This window comes from Vidua chalybeata, chromosome 6 (assembly GCF_026979565.1).
Source record: "Vidua chalybeata isolate OUT-0048 chromosome 6, bVidCha1 merged haplotype, whole genome shotgun sequence".
NCBI lineage: Eukaryota > Metazoa > Chordata > Aves > Passeriformes > Viduidae > Vidua > Vidua chalybeata.
Genome location: NC_071535.1, coordinates 11,984,356 through 12,006,370, shown reverse-complemented (window position 1 = coordinate 12,006,370; position 22,015 = coordinate 11,984,356). Strand labels below are relative to the sequence as shown.

The window sequence follows — 22,015 nt, the reverse complement described above, 5'->3', positions numbered from 1 at the left end:
TACCTTCGTTTTAATTCCTTGGGAAGCTTGTTTCATTATTTTCCCCCTCTTTGAAGTACCAGGTCTCTGAAATCTCTTTTTAATGATACAGATGCAAAATAAATGCTAGAGGAAGGAGTCAGCACGCAGAATTCGAAGAACACAAGACATTTTGAGGCCGTGCATGCAGGGGGATGGGAGCAGCATCTCGGTGTGGGAGTCTGTGTGTGCTGGGTCCTGGGCTCCTGCTGCTGGCTCTGGTTCAGCAGCCAGGCAGGAGTTTCTCTCATCGTCAGTGAAGCAGCTGTTATGGCAGATGATCGTGCTGAATTTCAGGTCATTTGATAACTAGGGCAGGCAGCCGTGCTTTGCAGTTCAGCTTGGGTGACACTTAAGAACTTCATCAGCACGGTGCAGAATTGCTCACGTTTCTGGGGTGCCCGGGTGGGCTTGTTCTGGGGGTGGAGAGGGGGTGTTCAGCCAGGTCCCATCCTTGGCAGCCACACAGCAATCCCTGGCTCCTGTCTGTCCCTTCAGCATGCAGGAGAAGTGTGGGACATTGCTAGTTTTTCAGCTTTATGATGAATGATGTTCCGAGTGGTTCTTATTTAGGCTATCAGCCAGCTTAAATCTGCTGGCTGGCTCTGCTTGGTCAGCAATGTGAATTGTGGGCTTCCAGACTTGGAAGAAATGCTTTTACCTGTGTCAGGGAACAGCAAGGAAAGCTTTCCAAATCTTTTGGTGGCTTGGCAATACCTGAGAGCAAACTTAGGGGAAGAAGGGAGCCCTTACAGAGCCACAAAGAGGAGCAGTCCAATTGTACTCCTTTTCCCCTGTCCTCAGGGACAGGGGAAAAATTAATGTAACATTCTGGGAAAAGCAGCTGGAAATATCTTGGTTATTTTCTCAGCTTGGCAAGCTTTTAAGCTTTAATGTATTCCCAGAAGAGTCAAGCAGATCTTTGGTGTAAAGAAGCCCATAAGCAATGATGTTGGATTCCTAGAATTTTAGAGTCAGAAGAGATCATTAAAGTCATCCACTGTAACCTCTATGTTCAAAGCTTTGGTATTCTGAACATAAATCCTTTACCAAGTGAAGGTGTACTTTAGAAAGCTACTGTCTTGATGTAATAAACTTTGCCCAACTGGCTCATTACCATCACTGGTAAAAAAAATACTGTGTTTGAAAGGATACACTTTGCTCTGAAAGCATCAAGCTGCCTTGCTGACGACGATACCCAAACCAGACTGTGCAGTCATCTCAGCCCTGGGTGGAATATGGCCAGCCTTCAATCCACCTGGGAAACAGGCACGGAGCAGGGCTAAAAGAGGATGCTGGGGAGCTGAAACACCACTGGTATAAGAAATGTGGGAACAAAGGCAGGACTGCAGTAGATTTTAAGAAATAACCTTGAAGATATATTTTGGTCGGAAAAAAAAGCTGGTTTTAATGTAACTTAGAAGGTTGCATCTGCCCTCTCTCCACCAAAGCTTCTCATTCTGAAAAGCATCTCTAATTTGAAATGGTAAAAAATGTAAGGAGAAGAAAGAGCTGGGATTTAGGTATTTTGGCAGAGAGCAGGCTGCTAAAAGTGCTTGTCATATTAGAGGTGGCAGCTTAGACTTGTTTTCCATGTTTCAAAGTGAATACACCCTCTAAGGCAAACCAGCTATTTTTAACTCTCATTCTGGGAAGTCCTTTTTCTCTATACTGGGAGAAAAGATACGTGCTCTGTGTCACAGCTGTCTCACAACCACTTACCTCACCAGCCTCCTTTCAATAATGAGACAGATAATAGGACAGAAAGCTGGTCACCCAAGCTCAGTGATGAATAAACCTCCACTCCTCATTCTGGGGGATGAACAGGGAGGGGGAAAGCCCGTTTGATTTATCAGGAGGGGTCCCATTATGGAAGGTCAGGCAGAGCCTAACAGGTGTCTGTTACTCACTGCAAGGAGCGTTTGCCCACTGTGCCCTCTGCAAGCCTTTCCTGGCACACCCACCATGAGTCACAGCGGTGAGCAGAGTGCTGAGCCAAGCTGCAGTGGTATTGGGTTTTCCAAACCCTCCCTGAATCTGTGGGTAATTTGGTAGAGTTTATGGCTTAGTCTCTTAGGATTGGACTCATCCCAGCTATATTTATAGGACTGAGTCTCACCCAGGCTTCTCCTGTAATGAGTGGAGAGAGACACGGCCAGGGAGGATTCATCCCTCTCTTAGACTGGCACTGATAACTGAGGAGGGTGGTGTCGCAACTACAAGTTTGCAAAGCTGAAGTACTTTGAATTGTGCTTACTGGCCTCTATGTGGGAGTTTGGGGCTTTTTCTTGGGTCTCAGGCTTTCTGCATCAGAGGAGAAGTTCATCATGGTTTCCCAAGAAGCACCTGTTCATACTGTCAGGAAACAGAATGCACTTTCAAGTGAATCACAATCAATTTGAAAGTTTAAATTAATTAAAATCAAGCCATCTGAGAAGTATCAAATGCATGCCTGCACTTCCTTTATACCAAATGATTCTAATAGCAGTGTAGCAGACTTCAAATTTCCCCATCAGTTAAATTGATTGAATTTTTTTCGTAGAAGGCAATTTAGAAAGCAATATACTGTAATATAGGTATGTTACTAGTGACTATTTAATTGTTACCATACTACAGGCTACTGGCAGACAGCAGCTTAAATAACTTATAAGTGGGGCAACTGTCATGAGAAATGGCTTACCAGCCTTCATCTTTCCTTCCTCTGTGCAGCTATTTTGCTCTTAGCAGGGCCCTGAAAAGACATGCAAAGTGTAAGCATGTCTTTTAAATATTGTTTAATTTAGTACTACAAACACTGACATGATTTAATCAGAGCATATTACTAGAGAATGGCATCAGTATAAGATGCTCCAATGCAGGTAATTTTCTGGTAACTGTAATTTTTACTTGAGTTGACAGGGTTTTTCTGGGCTTAGTCTGTGAGACTTGCATTTTCCTGGAATGCTTCTTGCTCTCCATTTCTTGGCAGAAACTTTCAGTCTTGCATCCCATTTAAAATGGTTTGTAACTGGAAATATGTGTTAGGGGCTAGTTCTGAAATAGGTGTTGTGCCAGGTGAGTCTTCTCACTCCCATGGGTGAGTCTTGATTCAGGCACTTGAATCTGGGCTGTCCGTGCAAGAACTGAAGGTAACATGCTGTATTCCTCAGTTGGTCTCACTGAGTTGTGCCTGTACTGCACGTACTGAAATTCTGGAGAGGATCCATCAACTCAAGTGTCCTGGAGATGAGCAGGCTGATTTCTCCCAGGTCTTAAATCTGCTCCATACCCCAGCCTAATTGCTAGGGTTTGTGGCTGCATTGCCTGCAGAACAGCAACCATCCCAAAAGCATCCTCTTCTAGTGGGAAACACTTCAGCTCTCCTTGGCACAGTACCCAGGAGTCCTTAGGAACTGATGATGGAAATGGAGGTTGAGAGCAGAGAATGGCAATACTAAAAATTAAGGCTAGTTCAGTATAAACAGCTTCTACAGGTATAACAAAACATCTGACACTGACCCTTAACAACATTAATAAGTTTCCATCCTAAGAACTACAAAGATATGGTCAATGGCACGAGAATGGCTTTTTTAATATATTTTGTCTGGCTGAGGAACTTAAAAGCTCATTGTTCTCCTTCATGAGTGTTTTCCAGAGTTCTCTAAAGTACAAACCTTCTCAGGGTGCCAATTGATAAAGACACTACTAAAATGAAACCAAGCACTCGATTCATTTCTAAGTGTTATTTCAGTTTTGGCACAGCCTCTGGGTTCTTAGCCGTCTAATGTGCTGTTAAGTGCCTTCTCAAGCATGGATAATAGATATTAGGAATAGAAAAGGAAAGCAACCTTTTCAATTAAGGACAAAATGTACAGAAAGTAAAATGACATGAGTTGTATCAGCTGCATATTGGCTCTTAGGAGCACAGTCTCCAGATACAATCAGTAGGTGCTCAACCAGATAATTACAGCCTTCCTGCACAAGAAGGAGGAGAGTAAGTCATGTAGGAGAGTAACCTGCCTGCCTGCTACCTCTTGCAGGATCGGAGCTGTCCTTCATTTTCACTGTTGCAGATTGTGGAATTAGTGTTTTCCAACTTCTCTTTAAAAAAGAAGCATTTTTCTAGCACATCTTCCAGAGGGCTGCTGCACCAGGTAAGTGCTGGACATCAAGAGGGATTTGTCCACCTTTTTGTCAGTAATGATTTATATTTGTCAAAATGCAATTTTCACAATTGATTTCCTGTTGCAAGGATTACAGGAGCAGTTTGTTCAGGGAGTGCTTGCCTTCCAGCCAGCTGGTATTGCTTCATGCTCAAATTGAGGTCAAGGGTTTTTATGTACAGGAGTAAGAGGTGGTCAATTGAATTGTTACTTAAAATCCCTTTAGGTGCACAGAATCTGCAAGTGCCCCTCTTTCAGGAATCATCTGTGCTGCTGGGTTGTAACCTTTGTGAGGGTCAAGTAATGCTAATAAGAAATTACAAGATTTCTGTGGGGCAGGGTTATGCCCAGTGCTGCATGATAGAGCATCCCTTTTAAATTACTTGCTTGCAGCTGGTGGCACATGTACCAAAATTTAGGAATCCTAGTGCAGTTGTTATAAAAGTATTTTCACAATGTTTTTGGCCACACCAGCTTCCCCTCCCTGTCCCCCTGTCCCCCCCCCCCAAAAAAAAAAACTTGGACCAATACTGATAGTGTCCTGTAAGTCATAACTTTGTTAATCCGAAGTAGAAGCAGAGGTGGTGGCTCATGTCATATTGTCTGGGGCAACGGCCTTCTCAGGGTCTTTAATTATTCTTTCCTGTGGGCCATGCTGCTGTTTCCACTTAGAAGGGGTCACTCTCTTGCTGGTGGGACTGTGGATACCAGTCTTTATTTCAGAATCAGAAGTGGTGGTGGAGTCTCTGAGAGAACCTGTTCCCCATCCATATGAGCTCCTGCTCTGCCATTTACTCAGCCACATGGTGGCCCTGGCTGTGCTGCGCCACGTTGTGTTTGAATGAGCTGTTGAAAAATACTGTGTCAGTTTTAGGGAGGAGGGTGGAGTTGGGGTTGGAAGCAGGAGTTATCACACCCACTCACTGGTTTTCTGGCTCCATGGCAGACTGTTGGCAGGGGGTTTGCTGTGCAGGTGGTAAGTCTGCCGAAAGATCTGTAGGAATTTGTTAATCTCTGTTAGATCAGTTTGAGAGTCTCTGAGATGCTGTTTGGCCTGGAAGGATGTTTTTTAGCTTTTTATTAATCATGACCATATTTAACCCTGTAGAAATCACAACCTCATTGTCTAGGAGATAAGTGTAAGAAAATAATAAAGAAAATATGACATACATAGTCTTGGCTAAATAAGTCACTGAAAGAGTTAGATACATCCTTAGGACAGAATTAAGTTGTACATCTCTGGGTTTACAGGTTCTGTCATTAGTTTGATACAGTGTTTTAAACTGCCTACATTTGTGTAATAGTGTTTTCTTTAGAGAGAGCAGGTGATTCCAGTGGTATTGCAGGACAAGAGAGCACTCTGGAGAGCTTAGCTGATATTTTACATCAGCCAGATGCTTGCCTTCAGTCCTTCAGTGTGAGATACAGGAAGAAAGCACAGGAGAATAAAAAGGATTTGAAGTGTCCTCAAAACTGAGAATTAAATGGTTTGATGATACCATGTTCTCTAGGAAAACTGAAGTCCTGAATATAAAACACGCCTACAACTTTACAATTTTAATGCCGCTTTTGTTCATTTAAATATATTCCTGAATCTTCTTACATTTTCAGAATGTAATTACATAAAACCATTGGCATTTATGGCTGTGAGACACTGAATTTACAGGGTCTCAGGTTTGTATTTATTATTCCTGTTTCTGGTGTGCCTCTAATGGCTTTATAAGCCAGCAAGCAGAAAACAATGAGCATATACAGGTACACCATCTGTGTGCCATAGTGAAAAAGATAGTTTGCTATTAACAGAGTTTTTGCTCTCTCAGATATTGATTGGTTAATGCTTGTTGTGCTCCATCTGATAGTGGGGAATACCTGAGAGGTATGGATATTGTAGACTTAAAATGGGACATAAATCATTCATAGCAGCAAACGTTAGAAAACATATGATAAGCAGCTTTGCTATTAGAGTATCTACATATCAGTCTTTCTGAGAATGTTGTGGGAGGCAGGTACCGAGAGTGAGCAGCTACTCAGTTATGATGAGTAAGTGTTGCCTGAGAAGGATAGGAATGCCTCTGATACATTGCTAATTATGAACTTGTTCTATTTGGGTTTCACCTGGTGTAACCACAGGTAACTTATAGCTATAAAAACTTAGAATTTTTATTCAGCATATGCTGAAGGTCAGATATTAAATAAAAGACTTAGCTGCTGAGTTCAGTGGGTCAAAATACCAGTTGATCTACATCAGACTAGTGTCACTGAGGCTATGGAGATATATCCCTTAAACCAGCTATGAATTTGCTTGAGGAGTAGAGTATTAGGCTGTGTGAAGTCCCCAGCAGACAGAATAATGCAAAGGCAAGGAGAAAGGAAAAAAATGGATCAAAGGTGGTAAGGCAGAGGTAGAGAGTGAATAAATATTCCGTTTAGCCTCCTCATACAAACTCTCCATTAACTTCAACTGGATTTCCTCTGGAAGACCTGCCACTCTTAAATATAGAAGAGGAAAGTGATTAGCAGGCAAAGTAAAAAGGGTGAAGTGTTGGGATCAGAGGAGATCAGGTATGATGGGATGATGAAGAGAAAATTTAATAGTAGATGGGGATCTTCAGCTATATATACATATCTCTGAAACCGACTTGTTCACACTTACATTTTAAGACCTGTGCTTAACATTTATCACTGAACTCCTTTGACTTCAGAAGCTACCAGTGAACTTGATCCTGCATGTTCAATAGCAGCCATTTTTTTCCCCAAGACAACTGAACTTTCTGTTTTTTCACACTTTGCTTTTACTGCAATTGCTTGCATGTAGGTGAACACAGGGAGGTCTGACTGGGGCAGGAGGCAGCAAATGCAATTTTTTTCTTTCACAGCATTACGTGAAAGTCCAGACAACGAAGTCTGGCTTCAGACACCCCGAAGTGTTGTGATAGGTGAGGAAAAGGGTCCAATTAAATATTTAAGTGGCCGGGCCCACTGTGCTGCTGCAGCGGGGGATCGATTTCACCTGGTGAAACCCGGTCCGTGGCGGGGCGGGCGGGGAGTGCCGGGCATGCGGAGGGTGCCCCGGGAGTGCGCTCGGGAGGCTGCGGCCGTACTATGGTCCGCAGGGAATGGATTTGGCACTGCTTCTGCCTCTGCCACTGTGACTGCATCATCCTGTGCCGAATGTCTTGTAGGTGATGGAAACCTCCCCGCCGCCTTGCACGTCCCGTCCTTGCATGCTGTGCTCCGGCTGAGCCCTCCCGGGAAGGGGGAAGGGATGCTCGTTTGTGCATGGAGATGGTCTGTGCCGCCATCCTTTTGTGCTGGGAAGCCACTTACAGTTGTAGCTCACTGATGGATCGTTTGTCTTTAATTTGCTTTTAATTCAGGCAGGCGGGCAGTAGGAGGCTGAGACAATATTTGTGAGAATTGAGCCATTAAGTTGAGGAGATGCGGGCATTAGTCAGGGCTGTTAAATCAGGAGAGGTCATCACAGCAAGAATGCGGGACTTGTGAATCAATGTGTTGGATTGTTTCTGTTTTTACTTGTTAGTGAATAGCATCTGTACTCATGGAATGGATAATGGTTTTAAAAAACAGATATGAAAAAGGGCAGCATTTCATACCTGCTATAATTAATGGGATACTTGCCTATTTTTTTCTCCACAATAACCTACCTGTGACTGTCAGTTCCTTTTAGCTCTTCTGGAAATGAGGATTTGCAGAGATGAGTGGGTTTACTCTGGGCCTTCCTAGTTAGTGGGACTTCTGCTTCCCTTAAGTAGATAGCTTGGCTTTGGATGTAAGTGTGAATGGGATCAGGTGCTGTATTTGAATATTTTGTTTATCTGTTGAATTTATTTAAAACTGCAACATAATTATCAAGGAATCCTACCTATTTCTAATGATATTTTTTCATGTGGTTTGTTGGGTTGGGTTTTTTTTTTTCATAAATCCCCAAATATATCTCCATTTAGTTGTGTTTTGTAGAAAAGTCCTCTTCTGTCCAGTACTCTTACCCAGGTACAGGTACTCATCATAGTTGCCTTAGAGCAATGGTGGGTGTTAAATCTTGGTAAAACGGATCTTGTCTGGATCTTAACCATTAACTAGATGCAAACTGTGTGTTTATAATATGGTGTTTTCTATGTGTGCATGGTGCTTCAATGGGTGTATGGGCCCTGATGCTCCACGTGATGGAAAAGACTGTCCTGAGGGGTTTATTCTCCTACCACTAGGGAAACAAAACAGAGACACTTGAAAATAGAGAGCCTTGCCTTGCAAGGTTGTATGTGGAGTTAGGCCAAGAATAGACCATGCTGCTCTTGGTGCCTTGGGTGCTGCACCAGGCTACAGTGGGTGGGTGGGTGTATGTGTATATGTATACATATATATATATTTCTGATCTAATGTATTATAAACCCTATAGTTAAGCAAAACCAGCAATTTTTGACCAGCGATGTGTGTAAATATTAGCTGATTGAACTGCTGTCCATGCTAGTGGCTGGGTTCTTTTCCCCCGTGACTTCAGAAATTTTCAAAGATTCCATTTTTCAAAAAAAAAAAAAAAAAGGGATCAAATCCCTGCTTTTTGTTTGATGTAGAGAAATGTAAGTGTGAAGTGGGTATAAACAGGTATATGCACTTACTTGGGTGCAGAAACACACAGAGTCATACTTAGCTAAAAGCAGACAGCTTATATTTCACAGAACAGATGTTTGGGGCTTGAGCCATCCAAGGGAAAGTGCTTTCTGAGCTCAGCAACACTCCTACTGCAGAGCACGAGGCCAGCATTGCAGTGTCCCTGTCTCTGCTGGGACAGCACCTGGCAAACTGATACTGGAGTGAAGCAATTCACATCCTCACTAAAACCAAATTCAGGAAACTATCTTTGCAACATAAACCGTATCTTCAGATGGTGTGTTTTGATTTCCACTCTCAGCTTCTTTGGAGCATCCACCACCTGAATGCCCATACAGTGGTGGGGGGTGCCAGCTTCTCAGGATGACCCATGCTCTTGATTTTAATGAGATTCTGATGGTATTTGGTGTTTTTCTTAAAGCTCCAGTACTGCCTAGAGGTACAAGATTATGAGCTAATCTTCACCTTTATTGAAAAGTTTCAATCCTGGATATTCAGGAAAATAGGCTTGATGCACATTCTGAAAAACAATCAAGAAAAGGAGGGAACACAAGTGCTTGGGGACTTGTTTACTTGCTACTAATAATTGTGGGGTTAATTTACTTTCTTTTATTTTTTTAAGATAATTTCATGGTCCTGAATTTTATAGATTACTTTTTTACTTCTGGCACTGATTGATGACATCTCCCATCATCTTCCCTGAGCATGCTTATAAAGCCACCAATATTGAAAGTACACCCTTAGAAATTCAATTATGTCCTTTCATTTTTCTTTTTTTTTTTTTCCCTTTTTGTAATGTTCAAAAAAGTAAAATTACTCTTCCTATATTTTTCTATGCACATAACATTTTTCTCAGAGCCAGAGGCAGCTCCCTTAACAAAAGCAATTGGTCATCAACTAAGTTGGATGCCTACTTATCATGAAACTGCCCGTGGAAACAAGGCTGCTTCTCTAAATGCATCAGAGCCCCTGCGTGCCAAGGAGGGAGGTGCTGGCAGTCTCCCCCTGGAGCTGCCTGGCAGGTGGCTGCCTTACCCACCTCGATTCCATCATCGCATAACCGAGCCACCACCAAATTAGTTTCTCTTCTGCTCAGAGCTCAGCTCAGTAAACAGAATGCCCCTGGGATGCTCGAGTTCCATCTTCTTCTGTCCTGCACAGAGGTGTCCTGCATTCGTCTTGCCAGAATTTCTCTCTGTTTCTTGGAGAGCCAGCACTGCACAGGTCCGGGCACACGCGCTGGGCTCTGCAGCACTGGGGCCTGATCCAGTTGGATGTGTAGCCATCACCTTCCCTTGGGCTGCCATCCTCAAGGTCAGGTGCTCAAAGAACTTCCTTGCAAAGTGGGGAACCGAGGTTCAGCCACTTCCCCTGTCCAGGCAGAACTGCAGCTTTCCTTTGCTCACCTTCCCCCACCCCAAAAAGCTTGTGCTATTCTAGATCAGTGTGTGTTTTGGTCTTCCTGTTAGAGCTGAGCTGCTGGGAGGGAAATAATTTCCAGTTCTTACACAGTTCTTATATTTTATTTTGATCAGTCACCAGATAAAATATAGGGAGTCCCATATCAGAACACATGGGCTCCCATCCCTGTTGCTTGCCCTAACTATAGGGATGCATTCCCACCACTCCAGGCTGCATTTTTGGGGGAGATGCTGACCCAAACGGCCGTGGAGCCATCTCACTGTGAAAAGTTGCACTGTCACCTATGTGTATTTTTAAATTTTGTTTAAAGCTGGTTGTGTTGTTTCTTATCTGAGAGGCCAAGCTGTGCTGCTGAGCTGAGGCAGTGGTGCTGAGATAAATGCAGCCAAGCTGTATCCTTTACATATTTACTGTGACCCCTGCCGTCAGAGCGGAGCTGCTTGCAGCAGGAGCTGCTTTACCACTGTCTCATCTGTGTTACTTAATACAGGAGAAAAAAAGTACATTTTTCTCCACCAGCTCAACCAAGACACAAGCATGAAAAATTCCCAAATGCTGTGCCAGTGCCATGATAAATGAATGGTCAGGATCAATCAAGTGCCATCATATTTTATGCCAAAAAATGGAATTACCAGCTTTAGCATTTGAGGCAAAGGCACTGGTTTCATGTTAGTGTGCTCAGTAGCACTTCTGGTGAATTGGTTTCCTTCTAATCATCTTCCAGCACTGAATCTTTGCACAGCCTTTTTGTTTGGTAACTTCCCTCTGGATTTCATGTTTTCCATCCTGCTCAGTGCACATGCACAGCTGTGTGGTTCTGCATATGGGGACCCTTGCAGTTCCATCTGTTGATTTTTCCTAAAAAAAAAAAGCAGGAAGAAAAGGACTGTGCACAGCATACACACCTGTACATAAATCCTAGAACAGATAGGAGCTCATGCAAGGTGAGGGCATTCCCATGTTACATACAAGGCTTGTTTTTCCAGCTGTCACTGTCCTTAAATCTTATCTGCATCAGAAAGTTTCAGCAGTGAATGTTAAATCAGTTTTTAGTTCAAATGAACAGACTTCATACAGACCCCCCTATGCTCACACCCTTATTTCACTTTAAGCAGGGCCTGTTTCATGTTAGATTAAAGTAATCTCAAGGTAAAAGGCAAAAGCAAAGCAGTTGCAATCTTGGGAATGGTGCTTTTAATAGCTTCTAAGACAGGAATTTCTAGAATTCAGCTGAGAGTTGGTACCTGATAGACACTGTTCCTTGTCCACTGTGGTATAAGGTAAACTGAGGTTATGTAAAGCATTGCTGGAGATGATTTTAAGAGGATATGTTTTACTTTGCTCTGCCACAGACTTACAGCACTGTTGGTCACCAAGGAACAAGGAAGGGAGATAGAGAAGGTTTTCTGGCACAGAGCTGGAAATGCTTCTTTCCCTGCACTCTACTTGCCTCAGGTCAAACCAAATTCGGTCCGCATCAGAGTAAGGATGCCTTAGGTGACCTTTTACATAGTTTTGACTGTGTCAGTAGCAAATCTCACCTGTAGGTAAATTGATGCAACCAAATTTTATTTGTGCAGACACGGCCTGGGTGTAATCAAGTCACTTCTGCCTCACAGCATTGGTGAAGCTTAATTAAGGCTGATAAAGTACTTTGCAGTTCTCAGAGGAGAAGTTCGGTCCATGTGTAAACGATGTTATAGAAGGTATTTAATGTACTCTGTTAAAATGCTGCTGAGGCACCCAGCCTGTGAGTAACAGTGTCTGAAACTCTTCGAGTTAATGTTCAATAGGAGTGAGGCACACTGCCTGAGAGCAGGCTCTGGGGCACTGTAGTCCCTTCGTGGGCTGTGCTCCCTCTCTCTGCCCGGCGCTGCTGCACATCAAACCAAACAAGGCAGGAGCAGGACATGTGGAGTCCCAACCCGCTGTCACAGGAGTGCCATGGTGGCAGTGTGGCAGCACGCTGGAGGAGCCCGTGGCTCTGCCCAGCTGCAGTGAGCAGTGATCCCTCTTCTCAGTCCTTCAACTCGCCATGGAAAGTTAGGTCAGCCCGACCTGCCGTGTCATCCAGCTCTGGCTGCACTCACTTGGGCCCAGTGTAGGCACCCTGCTTTATCTACAGGCTTTATCTAGGCTAATCAGATGAGTGCTTTGTCCAGGATAATTGTCTCTACTAATGAGTTTAAGGGAGTGTCACCAGCACAGCTGCTCACCAGCACTGTTGTTCCCACTCTAGTGTGGCTGTGCCTGGACATCTCCAGCCCGTGCAGTCCCCACCAGGAGAGCAGGCTGAGGTTCCCGGGGCAGGGGTGGAAGTGCTGACAGAGGCTCTGCAGCAGCAGCAGCGTGATTGCCCAACAGCGGCAAGAGAGCTAAAATTACAGGCAGGCTGTGAATGGGGAAGTGGCGGCGGATGGGGACACAGAGCGCTTCCCGCTCTGGCTGAAGCGGGGACAGCAGCCAGGGATGTCACAGCAGCCAGGGATGTCACACCTCAGTGTGGGGCTGACCTGCTGGCAGTGGGGCAGCAGCACCGCCGGGAGCAAAGAGCCCCAGGTGCCCGGGGGGAAAGAGAAGGAGTTCTGGTGAACCCAGCAAATTACCCTGCCCAGCTGAGTCCCAGCGTGGGTCTGCACGCCGGCCCAGGCTGTGCCTGAACAGGGACGACGGGATCAGCATCAGTCAGAAATGCTTTCAGCAACTGATATGTTGGGGTTTTATGGCAGAAAATGCCGATTTATTTGAAAGATATTGCTGTTGGAAAGAAAAGCTTTGCAGAAACTTGTAATCTGGAAAGATTTCTTCTGTTCTTGTCAGGATAAGCAGGAGTTTATGTCACATTGTCAGAATATAAAAAATGACACATCAGACCTGATGGCTGAACCAGAGTCTCCCACAATCCAAGCATGTGCTGGAATCATCAAACAATGAGGGAGAGCTGTCTGTCTCTCTGACACCTCTTTTCCTCCCATAATCTGCTGGGGGCTTGTGTGTGTTTGTTTGTTTGTGGTTTGAGGATTTTATATTTTTTTCCACGAAATCATAATTTTTTTTCATATATAAAACAAAAATTTTCAATATAATGAATTGAAAGCCCATATGTATTTCTAATTCAGCTCTGACTCTGGACCCTTTCCTTAGCCCACCACTATCACCACACGGGTCCGTAAACACCATGGAGGCTGTAGGAGCTGCAAAAACCCCAAGCAGGGGCTGCTTCCATGCTGTATGATGAATGTGTGTTAGTAGATTGGACCTGCTGTATTGAAGAAGCACAAAATACTGGTTGCTCAGAGAAATAAACGGTTTTGATACTTTTCTAAGGGTATGCAGTCAGTGTTGCTTGCACTTGTAGCCAAAGAGGGAAAAGAAACATTGCTTGGAGCTTGTCCAGCAGGAGAAAGGATGGCATTGTTCCTGTTAGTTCGTGCCTTCCTGGCGCGAGTGGAAGCCGGAGCATGGTTTTTCCTTCAGGGACAGCTTTGTTCCTGGTTTTTGGCTGGTTCCAGACGTGGACATGTCCGCGGTGCAGGGGCAGCCACCAGCACATGGAAAGCTCCACACCCAGCACAAAGCAGTGCCCTGTGCCAGGAGTTCCCCCTTGCTGTCTGTAGGGACAGCAGGGCAAGGGCAGAGCGGCTGCTGGGGTGGTTGAGTAGGAGGAGAAAAAAATAAACACGGACAACATCTGTGTGCTCCCAAAATCTGCCTTCAGCTGAATCACAAGATGCTTCTATAAAAGCGTGGTTAATTATTGCAAAGCAACGAAGCGAGGAACCACAGACATTCGCAGAGTATCTCCTGCGTTAATTAGTTGCTAAAAATGTGGCTCACAGCAGCTGTGAAGCTGCAAACGGGTCAGCAGCAAAACTGTTTCTCCTGGCCATTGTGCTGAGAACTGCTCTTCTCTGTGAGGCTGTTCCCAAAGGCTGGCGGAGGCAGCTCACAGGGCAGCTAGAGAAGCATCTTCAAATGAGCGTGGCATCACCAAGAGCACTCCCTGTTCATGTCTGCTTCTGTCTGAGAAATACCTAAAAATGTGGAGGGGAATTAAGCCTAGAAATCCAGTTGAACTGAAACCCCCTCCGCCTCACAGCTGTCTTCTGTACGTGCACAGCGGAGCATACATGTACAGGATCGAGCATGAAATTAATCCCCGCCGTCCGTGTCCGTGAGCTGTGTTTGATCAAGCTAAAAGCTGTCCCTGGCTTCCTCACGTGTGCTTTCTGAGGTCCTTGCTACACCTTAAACTCCTTTCGCGTGAGCCGCCTGCTGGGTGGTTCCCAAATACTTGCTAAGTTTTTGCCTGAGGCTTGCTTCCCAAAACAATCACCGCTTCCCCACGTTCATTATTTCGTGTGATCTTTACAAAACGTGACATTTCTGTCTACAACAGCTTGCCAAAGACCTATGATAAACAACACTAAGTTGTCAGTCATGAGTCATTAAAGTGAACTGTCTTCACTTCATGCCCAATCATAGGATATTTTTAAATGTCAGAGCTTTTGGCTTAGTGGTTGTCACTGGCTTCATTTTTGGGAGACCCAAAATTAGAATACACAGGCCTGGTTTTCAGAAAGTTCTGTATACCCTTATTTCAAATGTTAGTCCTTAAACACATTTCAAAAATATGCACGATTTTCTCAGGATCACTCAATACTCTGGAATTTCTGACTACTATGCATTTCTGCCATCTTTCCTGTTTTCATACTTTCTTAATTGGTTTTCAGAAAATATTCAGCCTGGCAGTAATACATAAAGAATATAGAGATAAATATGCTTAACAATTTGAGAGTGAGATATTTAGGTTTGTAAGTATTTAATTCTGATTTGCTGTTGTTGGATAACTTTTAAAAGAAGTTTTACAGTTGAAAATTAAAAAATAAGGTAGGCATAATAATTTCTTGCACATAACTGACCTCCTTCCCAGTTTATCAGGAAAATTTCTGTTGGATTTAATTGAAGTCTTATCTGTTTAATCACAGTTGAACTCCACCTCCTCAAATGAATAGAACAATCCTTGTAATAAATGCAAGACCACTTATGTTACCAATAGTTATTTTCAGAATAATTGTTTCCTTCTGAAAATGGCATGTAGTGTCAGTGTCCTTGATCAAATGTCTGAGAACAGAGATTAAATGATCAATCAAGAGAGGAGATGTGACTTACATGGTCACATGCACAGTCAGCTTTTGTTGGTGGATGCCAGTGAAAGCTCAGCTTGATGTGGATCCCCCAGAAACAGAAGACCACAGCATTGTAAAAAGAAAAAGTCGCCTTTGTAAAAGTCTTGTTTAATTTTGCATCTTTTCGCACCTTCTATCAGGCAGCTTTTAATGCCAGCCCAGCATCAGAGCAGCACAAGTTAGCACAATGTGTGCTCCCAGACTCAGAGAGGCAGTTGAATTTCTGTGCAAGCACAGAATATTACCTGAAGGATGGAGCTGAACCATGCCAAAGGTAAAAATGCATCCCAGTGCAGTGGGCTGTCCTTCTACAGGACAACTTTTGCAACACTGCAGACGTTCACATTACCAAGGGGTTAGTATATTATCTACAGCAACCATGGTGCCAAGTTTCTGGACAAATCTGGTCCCACATTTAACCCCTGGAATCTCCCAGTGGGACTAAAAATGTACAGGAGTCAATGATTTGTCTAATAGGAAAAAAAAAAGAGCTAAAAATAATAATAAATCAAAGAGAAGACAATAATGCTTGAGGTTTATCTGTCATAGTAAGGTGGAGAAACAGTCTGAGTGGCACTGTTTTTTCAAAGGCAGACACATTTGCTTTCTTTCTTAATAGCAACTTTTCATTATTTCTGTAGGTCCATCTGCCCAGCGCCAGATCCAGAATGGTCCATCTCCAGATGAGATGGAAGCACAGAGAAGGTGAGTTAATCAGCTGTGGCAGAGTTCTAATTTGTGACTTGGATCAACATGCAGTCCTTGTTCATCAGTAAGCACTGCTCTTTTTACTTGTACATATTTTAAGCTGGTTCTGAATGTTTTCTGATTATTGTTAATGATTCTGTAATGACTGTTAAAGGGTGAAGTGAGCCAAAGTTCACACTCTAGGTGAACTCCTTGCTTGGTAGGTACTCAGGAGTCTTCCTGCCTCCAAAAACTATAAGGAAAGTGTAGGGAAACTAGTTTCCTGCACCTTTATGAATAGCTGTGAAGGACCTGAGGTTTGGTAGGGATTTACCCATGACTGGGTCAGCAGTGATGATATTTCACCTGAGATTTACTTTGGGATAGCAGAGATATCACAAAGGTCAGAGAGCCCCTGCTCACACCAAGGCAGGAGATATTGCCTCTCCCACTGCCTTCCTGAAAAACCTGATCCAGCTCTTCCTTTTACCAGTGGAAGTCACTCATTCTGCATATGTAATTCAGGCCTCCAGTATGGATGTCTATTCTGTACCTTTAAGATGTGAGCAGCTTAGCTATGTTAGAATAAAAATATTTATTCTTTTTTGTTTAGAGACAGTAAAAGCCCTTTTGGTAGGTATTATTTGACTGCTGCAGGGCACATGGCCCTAGGAAAGCTGCTTTTGCTCCACTGGAGTGGAATAAGATATGCCAGTAGATGAAGTTAGATATTACTGCATCTGCACTAGAGGACTTTCAACTTTAATTATGCTGATGCATTCTTTAAGCATAGAGAAGACCTAATTTAAAGCCTAGGATGTTGGTTTTTTTTAAACATAAGCAGGAAGGAAATTAAGTTATGGTATCTACCCTGCAAATTTGCCTGTTTAAAAGGCTTTTTAGAAATCTTTACACAAATGTTTAAAGAATATATTTTTAAGTCAGAATGTAATTGGTCTTCTCTTGTACTTTTCTCCTTAAGTAGCCTTGTGCCAATCCCAGGCTTTATTTAGTTCAACTGGAATAAATTTGACTTCCTAAGAGTTTAAGAACTTCTCCTTTTAGCACGTGTGGGAGGGTGCATTTGGCACATATAAACTGCTTCTGACCAAGGGCAGAAAGGGCTGGTATGAAACCCAGTGAGTTCAAGTGGCAGTGGCTAACCCCTGTTTTGGATTTTTGCACCCTGCACCTCAATCTGTTCTGCAGCAGCTCTAATGATTTGGGGGTGTTTTACCCATATTTCTTTCCTGTTCTGTCAGACTGGAATTTTCCAGTCTGGTTGGTTCTCTAGGTAAACCTAGAATTTTCCCCAGGTTTAAACAGGAAAACGTATGTATCAAGTTGTTCTTCACCATCAAATTTTGCTAATAAATGCCAAGCTAAGGTAGGGAACAGTATGCTCAGGAAATTCTTAGTACATGTGTTAACAATTGAAATTTTAGCAGTGCAGTTGATGCTGTTGCATTCATAACAATCAAGAAAGAGTTAGGGTATGTGTTGAAGTAAATATTTCTATTTATTTGCTTTAAAGTGTCATAGCTTAAATGACACCAGTTGAATCAACCAAGTTAGACTTTCTCAAAAGTAATTCACCTTTGCACATATGATAATTTTCTCAGAAACCTGCAGTTTTCTGGAAATTGCATGGATTGCATGTCCTGAACATAAAATCGTTTTAGGATTGATCCCTCCATAGCAAAATCATGTATTTTCCTTTACCATATATTGAACTACATATGAAACACAGAAAATTAGTTTTAAAAATTAAAATATTCTTTATTTTCCACATAATACAACTTTATTTTTATGGACTAGTTTTTGCTTTAAAAGCTTCTGTTGATATATAAATAAGGTAGAATTGCTCAGCATTGCAGACTCTGGAAAGTACAAGTAAAGATGTAACAGGGAAGTGTCTTAAAACACTGTGCAAGGAGTCAAAATAGAAATGTTGCTTAGAGTTGAGCTTCCTTTACTGTACAGACCATGAAGTAAAGCTGTTAAGAAAAGAGAAAACTGCACAGTGAAGACTGATCTAAAGATAAACTAATTAAGGCAAATTTGACTTAGAAACTGTGGAGGAAAATAGTAATAAACTTAATTACCAAATGCTTCAGCAAGGTAAATTCAGAGTTGTGTTTTCATATTGTTGAAATCTTTATTCCATATCCATGCACTTGCCAAGAAGCCTGGCAAGTAGTCTGGTTTTTGGCTATCAGGTTTTTTAGGAGGAGCCAAGTGAGGGTGGGTTTGTGGCAGGGGTCAGGGACATCCCTTCCTGCAGGAGCAGTCCAGCGTGCAAGAGCAGACTCTGCTGATGGGCCCTTGGAACTGCACATCCCTGCAGAGCTGTCCCGAGCCTCTCCCTGCTGGACACCACGCCTGGGCACTCGGGAGCTGGCAGCTCCTGGGGGGAAGGTGCCGGGAGAGCAGCAGTGCAGAGCTGTGATCGGGTTTGCAGAGGGAGCACAGCTCTGCACTGCTGCTGGTGCCACAGGGACAACTGTGCTGGGCTGTCAGCTGTGCCAAACGGGCTTGGATGTGCAACAGAGGCTTCGTACAGTCAGCCCTAAAACACAGATGAAGCTTTGCTTTAATTTTCATTCTAATATGCTAGTATTCTACAAGTGCTTTGGGCTCCTGATCCATAAAAGACTCTGGACTGCATACTTTTGAATATTTCCTTCCCTGGAGATATTCAAAAGCTGTCTGGACAGAATCCTGGGGACTGTGTCCTCCAGGGTATCCTTCTTGAGCAGGGAGGTTTGGCTAGATGGCCTCCAGTACTCCCTTCCAACCTTATGCAATACATGATTCTGTGATTTTATGTGGGATGCCACTTACTCTTTCCTTGCAATGTTCATACATTTCAGGTTAACAGCATGCATGTTTGCTGTGCTCTCCTGGGCATTGGGCACTGCCTATTCCTTGTGCAGAGCTGCTGAGGAGTTATCTTAAATGGATCAACCAACCCCTGCAGTGTCCGGTGCATGCAGGGCTGTGTCCTGGTTCAGCTTCCCAGGGTGGGAACTGGCACTGCTGTGGCCAGGGCAAGTGAAATCAGACCCACCTCCATCTCACGGGATCAGCTCTCTCCCCAGACACACAGTGCCTCTCAGGGTATAAAGCTTTTACTCAAAATGATAAGGAATACCTAATGACCAAGGGTTTTTGATTGCTGTTTTAGACAAGTGATGGAGCAACAGCAACAACGCCAGGAATCTCTGGAAAGAAGAACCTCTACCACAGGCATGTATCAAATCAAGCAGATACACTCTGCTCTCCCTGACTGTCTTTACTTGCTGTTGTTGGGTTTTGTGGGGTGCTGTACAAAAGCTAGATTGCTGAAAGTGGTTATAGTTACAGTTACATTTTAAAGATTAGATTTTCAGCTAGAGACGTACATGCATTTGGGCACGGTTGTGTTGTTCTGCGGGGTCTCAGGTCTGAGGCATGCAGGTGGAGCTAGGCATGTTTTGCACTTGGCAAAACTTGTGCAGCTGAGGGGCATTTTAGGTGTACCAAGGGGGCCTGGCTATGCTTCTTCCACACCCCCCAAGGAGAGCAAGTAGCACAGCCACCACAAGAGTAACTCCGTGTTTCCAGGGGGTGTCAGCACAAAGGAGTTGATGTGCTGGATGTGCTCAGGCACTCTCCATTGCTCTGCAGCACAAAACAAACTACGGCACAGAGGGAGATACAGCTCTGGATGCTCTTCACTGGGGAGTTTGTGATCATGAAGTCTTCTGTGAACTTAATGGAAAAATATATATATATTTAATGAGCTTACAAAAATCTTCTATAGCATATTAAATTGCACTAAACAGAGAAGAGATGACAGGAATAGTTTATAGCTGCAAAGTATGGCTTTGTCTCTTTGAAAGGAGACAGAGCAAGCAAGCTGAGATGGCCATCTTGTGTTTGGGCTTTGGGAAAGTTTTCTCAGTTAATCTGGCTACATAAGTGAAATATTTTTCCTCAGCTGTTAAACCTTTTGACTAGAAACCTGCTCAAACACACACACGTGCCTTTGGTGGCAGAAAGAGTTTGACTCTTGTTTCAGCAGAGGTTAGTGTGCTGTTCTGTATAGGGAACTTAGCCAAAATCCTGCCTTGGCATCCACAAGGAATAGGATGTGGCTCCTAGAGGCTGCTGACTGTTCCCTCTCTGCCTACAAGGTGGCCACCTCTGTGTTCAGCATGTCCCTTGCACCTGTCCCTGGTGCAAAGGTGATGCTCGTGATCCTGACTCAGATTCACGTGGGGTTTGGAGGAGCCTCACTGGCACCAGAGCATGCAGCCCATCCCGTGCTGCCAGGGTTCTGCTCTGCATACCCCTCCAGTTCTGCTGAGGGCTGGAAATCCCCAAGCTGGTGCCTGCACCATCTCCTCTTTGCTTTGTTTGAGTTTCTGTTTGCGTTTACTTCACGGTTCCTTTTCCTCCGTTCCACTTTGCCTTGGTTTCGTTCCTTCCTGCGTACCCACCTTATTCTTTTGTCTTTTCTGTTATTTTAGTTTCCACCCTTCAACCAAGCATATGCTCTCCCCCCTCTCATCCTCAGTCTCCTCCTCCTGCCTCTAGTAACTGCGGTGCTCCTGCCTCTGGTGTTGTGCTCCCCCCACTACCTCAAGCCAGCGCTGTCTCTTCAGCACCCGTTGTCCCTGAGCCCGCTAGTCAGTCCCCTTTCCTAGCCCAGCAAAGAGCCAGAGAGCCCCCGCAGTTCCTGCACAGGCACTCGGCCTCTGAGCTGCCAACAGCCCCAGGTTCCTCCCCTCCACCCTGCCCAAATGGCAGGACTGTCATGCCAGGCATCAGGCGAACCTCGCTGTCTCCACCGCCTCTCCATCCTTCCCACTTCCCCTTCCCCTCTCACCAGCTTCTCAGGGGCTCTTCTCTTTCCTGCTCTTCTTCTCCCTCTGCCACAAATGCACCATCTCTGCAGAGGGGTGATGTCCTGCAGCCACGTGGTCCCACCATCCTGCCCGTGATTCCTGTCCCACCTGACAGGGTCAAGGCACCCACAGATAAAGCAGGGTGGGAGACCTCAGCAAATGTACCCCTGAACGGCCATCCTGAAGAGCAAATTGCTTTAGACCCCCCTGGAACCCAGGTGAAAAGTGTGGATGGGTCCTTCTTTCCACACCTAGGAGCTGCACCCTGCTCCCCGCTGCCCACCATCGCCAGCCCCCCCAGCTCCTCTGGCCAGGCTCCCTCCCCATCCTCCCATTTGCCATCTTGTCCTGCACAGCAGTGGTGTCAGCCCATGTCACACTGTCTTCCATTGCCTCCCCCTCACGCTGCTGTGTCTGAGGTGGCTATGCCCAGGAGGACCCCTCCTTACATGACATCATCAGCCACTGCCCTCTTGAGTAAGTACTGATTTTGAATGAGTTGGGACCTATGTAAAGCCTCAGCTGTCACCTGTTCAAAAAGCCTGGTTGGCACTGCCCCTACCAATAGAAAAAGGGCTGAGAGACCCGAAGCTACTGCTGCTGAATGTGATTTATGAAACTAGGGTGGAAAAATTTCAAAATCACTCCAGACAGGTTCAGGGACCAGGCAAAAAGTAAGAATTACAGAACCAGGCCCCCATAGTTGGGTTGTTGCAATGTATATTCCTACAGTATTATCCCATACTGAGATTTTTGGCATTCAGCAGAGTCAAATTGTTTCAAAGACCTTCATATAGAACCTATTTTCAGCTGGTCCAAACATAGCAGATGGGCTCTTCTGAAGCTGGAGGCCAGGTCTGCAGTAGGTTTCTTGTCTGTGTAGGATATTGGTAGAGGTTGTGATTTTTACTCTTTTTGATAAGTGGTATTTCTGTTACCAGTGAAACATAGAACATGAATTTTGTTTAAGATACCCAGAATCCCCTGTGGTTGTGCAATTTATTTAATTCAAGAAACTCTGTTCCTGGTATTCACT

At 44.3% G+C, this 22,015-nt stretch overlaps 1 protein-coding gene across 5 annotated transcripts in view; it reads left to right on the top strand.

Annotated features, from left to right (window-relative positions):
• Positions 1-22,015, top strand: part of EVL (Enah/Vasp-like) — a 117,508-nt gene that overhangs the window by 82,272 nt on the left and 13,221 nt on the right. For all 5 annotated transcript variants that reach the window (XM_053946637.1, XM_053946635.1, XM_053946636.1 and 2 more), the window contains 2 exons: positions 16,042-16,105; positions 19,275-19,336. In XM_053946637.1, coding sequence (XP_053802612.1) covers positions 16,042-16,105; positions 19,275-19,336 — 126 coding nt within the window. The remainder of the gene's footprint in view (positions 1-16,041; positions 16,106-19,274; positions 19,337-22,015) is intronic.